The following is a 10,112-nucleotide window of genomic DNA, read 5'->3' on the forward strand; positions in this document are numbered from 1 at the left end:
GATTCTAAGGGCCCAGCACTGACAGGGGGCCCACAATGGGCTTTAGCTCAGCAGTTTAATAGAAGGGTAACACTAATCTATAGATCGGGGGGCCCAGAATTATTGTCTGTCATAGGGCCCAAATGATCTAGCGCCCCTGACAGTAGGTCCACTCTGTACTTTTCCTCCTCTTATCTTTCTATCCTCTATCTTAGTGTAAATGAAGGCCCACCTGTTTTGCCCAATGAATTGTTGGCCTGCAGTCCAATTAAGACAGCCACAATTTGCAAATTGGAGCAAACAGTCCTTCATCCTCAACAAATCCCTTATCCACCCCACCCCACTCCCCATTAATAAGTTATTAAACAGTTCAATCAAATTTGAAGTACATTTCTCAATAAATAATTGACTTTAGTTTAAACTTCTGGGTTGTATTTATATGTTTATTGTATTAATGTACATGTGGCAGAATCTGTTTTCTATGTATGAGTTTATTTCAAATTTTATATATATATATATATATATATATATATATATATATATATATATATATATATATATATATATAGTTGATTTTTTTTTGTATGCAATGATTTATGTGATATATTTGACCTAAATCTCTCCCATGAAGTCCACCATATTTTGACATGTTGTAATAAACAATGCAGTTTTGAATAATTTGTTATTATAGCTGTCCAAATTATTGTTCATCATGAATAATAGATATCCCTCCTAGGTGCGGGAGGTTTAGTGCATTTGGCTGGGTGCTGGGATGGGGTTAAACGGATATTTAACTGTAGAGCATCAACATGGGAGGCCTGCAGCTTGTGCTGGTACAGTCATATCTGCAGTCAGCATGAAGAGGTATGGCATTCTGGCAGGCTGAAAGTCACAACAGTTGGCAGCTTCCAACCTCCCCCTTAGTCTAATTTAGAAATATCTCTAAAATGCAGCCTTGGGTTAGCTAGGCAGCTCACGAAATTCACGCTAATTCAACACACAGGATGGAAGCTTAGTCTGGTGCACCAAAGGCTAATGGGAAAACAGTACCTTATGAAGTCTCTATGCTAAACGACTCTGCTTTAATGAACGTACCTGTCCAATCTCCTCGCTTGTTCCAACTGTAAGGATCAATTCAAGGTCAGTATAATCAGCCTACAATTGCTCTCCCTCGTGCATTTGTGATATAGGCTAATTGTGAAATACGTGGAACAGAAAATGAAACTGCAGCCTGTGAAAACATAAGTGAGCTTGAAGTCAGTCAGGTTGCTAGTACTCTGCTGCATTCTTCTCACACACATGCCTTTAAGGAATATACTTTATCACGCCATCGTCCAGATGGAATCCTCCCCAGTTTGCTGAGTAAATCATGGAAATCCCATTTGCATAGATAGCCTTTGAGTAATTATCTGGCATCTGTGAGTAAGACTGCATGCCAAAAAAGGATTTAATAATACATGATGGGCTTTAAACATTATCATGGTGATTATTGAAGTTGTTATAACACACAAGTGTCTTGGAGCATATTTCAAATCTGGATTTCTTGATGTTTGAAAATTCATCTGTCGAGTCAGCCCAGTGTGGTGTAATAACGAGGTTGCTCCTTTACGTCAGTCAGCAACCGCTTAGGTCCGACAGCGAATGCTGCGTCTTCCTACCGTGCGCAACGGTGGCTCAATCTTCAGCGTTTCAGAGTTTACCAGGGACGCAACCAGTTGTTTCTACCGCCGTGGGCTTCAGTGGCGCGTCTTTATTTCAAAACCTTCACAAAGGATTTCTCATCTATAAAAATAGGAAAATTTAACAGTGAAAAGGAAAAACATCTAGATGGCTGGGACATACTCCGTAAGCATATGTAGATGAGTGCGTCGTGATTTCTTACAGCTGGATTGAATCTGGAAATGCCAACGAGTGCATACCAATAAATGTAAGTGGAAAATTGCGAATTTTATTCTGTGACACCACTGAGGTGCGGGTTTAAGTTTCCTTCTAAATGTTTGTATTGCATATAGAAAAAGTCGTTTGATTTACCACAATGTATCCCCATTAGTTGTTGACGATTGAATCAAATGCTATTTTCAAAGAACACTAACTATGCTTCATGAACCACGTACTGTTCGCATTCATTCATTGTTATATAAATTGAGAAGTGATAGTACATAATATCACTCTAATGCGTGTGTCAACGATGACTTTAACAATCACCCCAGGTTTAGGATTGTTGTCTTTTAGACATACATTTTTTTTTTCATTTGGAGACGCAGGGATCATTTTCACATTCATTCTTTGTTGCACAGCAATGGGCGGTGTGCAGAGCGGAAACAACAGGTGCAGCAAGAGAAACAGTTTGGGATTAGGGATTGTTGGGAAAACAGACAGGACGTTGCGCAATTCCAGTTGACATTGCAAACCAAAACAACAATTGCCCAAACTTAGTCAGCCGTTCTTACCTGTTGGTCAGTTTGTGCTTCTGGCGCTGTGGTGTCTTTCGAAACTTGGCTACTTGAGGAGATGCCCGGAGTGGTCAAAGTGAGAATGTGTAACATCATTTAACTCATTCTGCAACATTAAATTCAGTGTAGTTATTTTGTATTCGGTTAGCAATGAACATTGTTTTCGCACTTTACGTTGACATGAACATGTCAGTTGTGACACGTTTAGCTCATTTGAGACGTTTGCAGTCTGACCTTAATGTGTCGACCGACTATCAGTAAGATGTCATGCCAAGTGCATGCCTGTCCCTCCAAGTGTGCTCTTGTATGTCTACTAGATCATTCAAATAATTGAAAGTGCACATTTGTTCCTTCAAAGCACATGATAAGCAGTGCCAACTGTTCCAAAACAAAGCAGCTCACTCAAGGGTTCAGAATCCCTTGAGAATAGTCTGGATAATCTTCATAGAAGTGCTGAGAACAATTTCCGAGTAAAAAAAAACAAGGAAAAAAAAAACACAACTGGCACACATTCTGTGAGACTCTGACCTCTCTTTCACACATGTAGTTGCTCTGTATTAGAGGAGATGAGGACACAAGTTTTGTTTTATATTATCAAAAATGGATTATGATGGAAAGGATGATTACATGTCTTTCTTTAGCCTGTGGCGTCTGCTTAAGTGCTGCTTGGTTGCATTCAACTGGGGAAATATCCTGTTGATGGAGTGGATTGATAGTCTTTGTCCTGATGATCTGACTTTGATATATAAGTGGATTTATATTGGAGTGGTTGTTGACAGTTTTATTTCCCTTCCTCAGCCCTGATTGGTTTCGGCTTTTTGGTGGGATAAATGAAAAAAAAAAAAAAAAAAAAAACATTTTTTTTCCTCCTCCCTTTCAATTTTTTTACATAAATGCAAACGAAAAAAGGCAGTGCTATGGTTTTTTGATAGGACCGAGATGCTTTATGAGTCCTTGTCTTTCCCCTGACCTAGATTTCTCCATTTCACTCGAGTCTTTTATTGTGAACACCCCGTCAAAGTCGGCAGAGTCGCGCATGAAAAATTTACAGAACAAAAAGAAGTGGCGTGTTGGTTTTTAATGGCAGTCGGCGCTGGTGTCCCTCTTGCCTAATGAGTAGTGAGGGAGGAGGGGAGGATGGGGGAGCGAACAGGTTGGGCTGTGGGTGTATCTGTTGCGTGATCATGACTGCCTGGAACACCCATGACCCCATGGGCCCAGGTGAATGACTGCAGAGATTGCCGGTGAGGCACCACCCTCACCCCACCCGGCTCATTGCGTGATGGGTAAAAGGAGCAGAGCAGAGTCTATCTGTTTTTTTTTTTTTGCTTTATCTTGGTATTATTGGGCCCTGGATCCCAAGGTCCCCACTTGCTTGGAGATGTCAACTGTCACTCTTAATGAGTGACAGCTCACTCTTTGGACATTGGCCTGTGGCTACAGTTGAGTCACATGTCAGTCCCTTCCAATGTTTTCTTAAGGAAATGGTAGGAGTGGAGAGTTAGTGACAGGCTGAAAGAACGAGAGAGAGAAAGGGGGGGATTTAGTGTGAAATACATTGTAAGGATGACATTCAATGCTTTGGGCTTTAAACATTTGAATAGTTGTACGTTAGAAGCTAGTGGTCTGAAATAGATGGCACCTGCATGTGCATATGGTCAGTACGCACGAGTTTGATACAAAGTACTTGCAGCTCAGATCAAAGAGATCTACTCTGTATAATAAGCATACAGTAATTCATCCTTCTTGTAGAGGTACATTTCAAGTAAAAAATTCAAACAAAATCATCAATGTACGATTTTAAGTAAATATCAGATGTGTATTTGTTTGTTTAGATAACATGGTCGGTCTAATTGTGTGTGAAAATGGTATTTATTGTGTGGATATATCTAAGCCTGTATGTATGTGTACTGTATGTGTATGTGTGTCTGTATGTGTGTGTGTGTGTGTGTGTGTGTGGAGGTTACGAGGCAGTACAGACAGGGGAGTGGGCACAGGGCTTCAGGCCAGATGGCACATGCTTCCCAGCCAGGCATCTTCTGCACACACACACACACACACACACACACACACACACACACACACATACACACACACACACACACACACACACACAGACACACACACACACACACACTTAAGCTCCCGCACACACACACACACACGCACATACACACTTCATGCACACACACTCACTCAGGCTAAAATAAGACCAGGTCTTGCAGGGGGTCAATCACTCCAGAGATGTACATGGCATCTTGCCATCGCTGGGGAGGGATGTGTCAACCTCATAAAACATGCCCCCCCCCACACACACACACCATAAATATTCGATTTGTGCGTTTTTAATTATTCATCTCTGGAAGCCCAGTCATACCATTCCTACAACACCCCATATAGATTTGATTAGAAACCTCTAGAACAAATGAGCTCTCCTGACTCCAATCGCCTACAGACTCCTCCAGCACAAACTCTCATCATAATAAAACTCATCTTACACTCACTCTCTCACTGCTGTGCTTGTAACACCATCTGCGTGCGCTCCAGATTATTCATTGGGAGCACTTAAAGTACATTTTCTCCATCCCCTAACCACCTGCTGAGTTCAACAGCCGTGCCCCAAACATGGAACAGAGCTCGGAGAACAATGTGCCCCCCCCCCCCCACCCCCCCCCAGCCTTGGGATAATGAATAATGAAGGGAATCGAGAGAATCGTGGCGGTCGTCGGGGATGAGACAGTCATCATGTGCGGCACAACGCGTCGATCAGGCAGCTGTGACAGTACCTCTAAGGCTGGAAGGGAACGACAGCCACACTCCAACCACTGAGATTGTGTGTGTGTGTGTGTTTGTATGTGTATGAGTCTGTGTGGGTGTTTGTTTGTCTGCGTATGTTTGTGTAAGTGGTTGTCTGTGTGTGTGTGTGTGTGTGTGTGTGTGTGTGTGTGTGTGAGAGTGTTTGAGCATGCGTGACTGTGCGTGCATGCCTGACGTGCGTGTGGATCCAAGTTAAGTCAAGCATGTTTAACGAGAGTGAAGGACACAGGAGGGAAAAAGTTGTCATATTTGGTGTGCATCAAAGGTTATTGTGCTTTTAAGTGTGTGTGTGTGTGTCTTTGTGCATGAGTTTTGGGAAAGTTTGTGTAGTATGTGTGAATGTTATGTATAGCCTACATGTGAATGCATATGTACATTGTGTGCAAATTTTCTCTCTCTTTCTTTATGTGAAAATGTTGTTGTACGTGCTCTGTTTACTTACACATGTGCATGTTTGATGTATCTGTATGTATGTGTATGTTAGTTTGTGTGTGTGTGTCTGTATGTATGTGTTTGTGTGTCTGTGTGTGTGTGTGTGTGTGTGTGTGTGTGTGTACGTGCGTACGTGTATGTGCTTCACGTGTGTGGTATGTGGACAGGGGTTACCTTGTTCTACCCCAGGTGAGTCAAGCCAGGCGGGAGGCTCGGTCAAGCTGATGCTGAGTCTGAAAGCCAGTCTTATGGGAGCGCTGTCAAACTGGACTCATGACAGCACATGACGAGATTCCAGCCCTGTGTCTAAATTAGGCTCAGCACTACTGTGTATGTTTACGTGTGTTCACATGTGTCAGTTTGTCTCTGTGTGTGTGTGTGTGTGTGTGTGATAGAGAGAGAGATGAGAGAGAGACTATGTGTCAGATTGTGTGTATGTATATGTGTGTGTGTGTGTGTGTGTGTGTGTGTGTTTGCATATGTGTATATAAGTACGACATGTATGGCCATGCAAACATATCATTGAGCAAATCTATGCCAGTTGTTGACCGAGTTGAGTATACCCTACATGTTTTGACATTATTTGAATCTGTGTGTGTGTCTGAGTGTGTCTGTGAGTGTCTATCTCGAGCCGTGTCTGTGTGTAGCTGTGTAGGCCCGTGTGTGTGGTGTGAGACCGGGCTATTGTCTGGCGCACTGCTGGGCAGCTGCACGCTGATTCCCATTGCTGGAAGACTGAACACTGAGCAGCAAATTGGCCCAAATGTCTCAGAACAGCAGTCTTGAAAATGCAAGACCAGACACATGCTTGCACTGTATGACTGTTTCTCTCTTTTTCTCTCTCTCTCTGTCTGTGTGTGTGTTTGTGTGTGCTGTTGTGAGCTTTATTTTTCCCTCATGCGTATGACTGACCTTTTGTTTTTGTTTGTTTGAGTGCATTTGTTTGTGTTGTCCCTTGCACACTTACACATGAATGGCCATAGAAGTGGTTTGATGACTTTGATCATAAATATATACATGCAAATGTATATCTATAAATACATATCTTTTCCTGTCTCTCCTACACACTGACTCACACACACACACACACATGCGAGTACATGTGTGTGTGTACATGTGCACACACACACACACACACTCAGTTACAAACACTTATTTGTGTGGTAATATAGATAAATAGCTTGATGGACTGTCACTGAAAATCACTGTCGCATTGGAAATATGCTCATAGCATATACTGTATGACTGTGTATGGAGGACATAAATATATCTATCCATATGTGTGAGAGGGAGAAATGGAAAATGCGCAGTGAGAAACACAGTGTGTCCCTGTCTGCACCAGTGACATCGTTCCCCCACAGTGGAGCTGCGTAGCAGAGGCTGTTCCTCCTTTGCCTCATCTATATGATTATCAAATGGCCGAGTTTGACACACCGCCTCTGCCTGCTCCCCGTCAGTCTCTTCTCTCTCTCTCTCTCTGTACTCCCGTCTTGTTAATCTACCCATCTGAGGGGTGAACTAGATTGTGGACATTCAATCATCTTCCTTGTGAGCATAAGGATTATATACTTTGAGGACAATCTGCGTGAGGCTGAGTGTCATATAAGTTCACGTCACAATAATGTTTAGACCAGAGTGGAGTGTAAGAACCCACATGCTCACAGATATGCAAAGATAATATTGCTTCATCAAATCCAGGTTGTGTCCTTATACCTGCTGTGATGATTCAGAACGGGGCAGTAATATTTAGTCCATCCAATACTTCTGATGTAACATACAGGTTGAATTAGGAAGACAGTGTGCAGACATGGGATTCTGAGTAACATTTATAACATGTATAATACTGAGTAACAGTATTAAAAAATGTAAAAACAACTCCTTTTGGCCCCAGCTGTAGCGCGACTGGCTGGGGCACCTGCACCGTACGCCGGCGACCCGGGTTCGATTCCCTCCCCGTGGTCCTTTCCGGATCCCACCCCGACTCCCTCTCCCACTCATCTCCTGTCATTCTCCACTGTCCTATCTGATTAAAGGCATAAAAAGCCCCAAAAAAACCCAACTCTTTAATAGTCACTTTGTGCTTCTCTTCTTTCATGAATTGACGTAAAAGATGTATGATTTCTTCTACACACGCGAAAGGCTTAATTCTCTCAAATTTTGTTTACAAATTTGCAAAAATCCGTGTTTGGGATCCCTTTGCCATTACAATCCAGGCACAGGTGTGGCAAATCAAAATGTGCTGATTAAAAAGCAGGATTATTGTGCAGATGTGCCTTGGACTGGTGACAAAAGGCCACTCTGAAAGATTTGTTATACAACACAATGCCATCAACGTCACGTTTGGATGAGTGAACAATTGGCATGCTGACTGCAGGAATGTTCACAAGAGCCATTGCCTGTGAGCTGAATGTAATGAAGTGCTCAATAATACAGATTTGGCCAAATTCGTAAACAAAATTTGAGTGATATATTTTTTGTCCACACAGTCTTACAATAGGTCTTTTATTTCAACTCAATAAAAAAAAATATGAGCGAAAAAAAAGGTTTATATTTTATACATGCAAATGCAGGCCCAGAATAAACTCCTTCATCTTTGTCTAAACAGCAGAATGCAGACAGGGATACAGAAGAGTGTAGACATTTTTAATCTTCATGAAGATGAAGAAAGCACAATTAGGTAAAATTAGACGAGTTAATTACATTGACTCTGGTTTGCCCTCTGCTGACTATGGCTGTTTGTTAGCACTGAAGACTGCACATTGAGGTATGGTGAAGTTAGAAGTACCAGGTGGTAGTAGGAAGGAGATGACATAGATTACTGTTAAAAATCATCCCGACAGTTTTTGATGAAAGGGTTCTTAGAATTGTGCGGGGTTGTGCGTGGAAGAAAAAAAAAAGATTCTTTTTTATTTAGTTTCTTTGATGTTTAATTACAGGGCTGTACTTACAGCATATTCCATGTTCCAAGTCAGACTCGATTTAAATTAAGGTTTGAACTGAAGCGACTTTTCCGCTGCTTTAACATTATGTAGGTCAACCAGTTGAACATTTTCTCAGCAATGCCGAAGCTATGCATTCAGGTCCTAGACTGTATAACACAACTTCTCCTTTCTGTAAAGCTACTTTTTTTTAGTCACTTGGTGTAGCAAACTTTTATTCCCTCTTTATTTTAGGGTCCACATGGAAATAATTGGCAGCTGTACACAACAACAACTTAAGCATGAAGTGTATTTTATCTTGTGTGTGTGTGTGTGTGTGTGTGTGTGGGGTTGTGTTGGACAACAACTTATCTGACACAAAGTAGAGCTAAAGTTTCTGAGCAGCCTATTGTTTCCTCCTGAGCCCTAGTAGCCCCACTCCATCTCATTCCAGCGACTTTGTGCACAGCCTGGTGAGCGGCTAAATGAGACAGGAGAAATATTACAGAAGGGTGCAAGGCCTTATTGCTTACGCCTGCAGGCAGGCAGTTTATCACCGTGCGAATGAAAAAACAATGACGATGTCAAGTAGCTCTGCAAGTTGCTCGAGCGAGCTGTGGTAAAGAGGGCATGGCTTGTTCTTCAATGTGTCACCTCTTCTCAGCAGAATCACTTAACCAAAGCCTATCAGGCAGATGTCAAGAAGCTTTTAGAGGCATTTATGCAACGAGCAACAGGACAACAATACGTTGCAATAAGGTAGCCTAATTTGCTTTGGATATGGGGAAAAAGAGACACATTGCAGACATGTCTCCGTGGAGATAGGCTATGCTGTGGAATATGAATGATGGGAGACATGGCCGTTTGGTGTCGTCGTGGCAACACTTTGTGCGGAGCACAGATGTGAATTTTTGTGTGATATCGTCTTGTCTGGAATCTGCAGGGGTTTGTCTTTGAAATATTTTTTTTTGTTTTTCTCGCGGGCCCTGAAGTGATGGATAAAACTGCAGAGGTTTAAAGAGTTTGTCTTGTTAGCACAAGGTTAACAACAGTCTGACATGCAGCTTTTTGTGTGTGTGTGTGTGTGTGTGTGTTTGTTGTTGTGGATCAATGTCTGGATGATGCTTCTGCAAACAAAAGGCTTCCCGAAATGAATCTGAACAGTCTGAACCCAGCACCTAAAGATGAACTTGAGAACAGAGACGCCACTTGTCACCTTATGTTATGTGATGTACATTCATGTTATTTCTGTTTACGCAACTAGCGGCACTAATGCTTGATCACACTCTATCGTTATTCATTGCGGCAGAAGAAAGAAGACGTTCTCTCTCTCTCTTTCTGTTTTTTCACATCTCTCCTTCTCTCTCTCCACCCTCTCTGTTTGTCTGTCTTTTTCTCAGAGAAACGTCAACGATTTAACCAGTCATGCGCTTGTCTCTAACAGGAGGGCCTCTGCTCCTCATTCTCGTCATCAGTGGGTAAGTGTCCGCAGGCTAACGTTTTTCTCTTTCAC

At 42.2% G+C, this 10,112-nt stretch overlaps 1 protein-coding gene across 2 annotated transcripts in view; it reads left to right on the forward strand.

Annotated features, from left to right (window-relative positions):
* Positions 1-1,584: 1,584 nt before the first annotated feature.
* Positions 1,585-10,112, forward strand: part of gabrz (gamma-aminobutyric acid type A receptor subunit zeta) — a 35,376-nt gene continuing 26,848 nt past the window's right edge. The window contains exons 1-2 of one of the 2 annotated variants that reach the window (XM_048233389.1): positions 1,585-1,906; positions 10,000-10,077. In XM_048233389.1, coding sequence (XP_048089346.1) covers positions 10,025-10,077 — 53 coding nt within the window. In that variant the 5' untranslated portion in view covers positions 1,585-1,906; positions 10,000-10,024. The remainder of the gene's footprint in view (positions 1,907-9,999; positions 10,078-10,112) is intronic. The other variant, XM_048233388.1, reaches the window with a different exon arrangement.

Source organism: Alosa alosa, chromosome 22, assembly GCF_017589495.1.
Source record: "Alosa alosa isolate M-15738 ecotype Scorff River chromosome 22, AALO_Geno_1.1, whole genome shotgun sequence".
NCBI classification, from domain to species: domain Eukaryota; kingdom Metazoa; phylum Chordata; class Actinopteri; order Clupeiformes; family Clupeidae; genus Alosa; species Alosa alosa.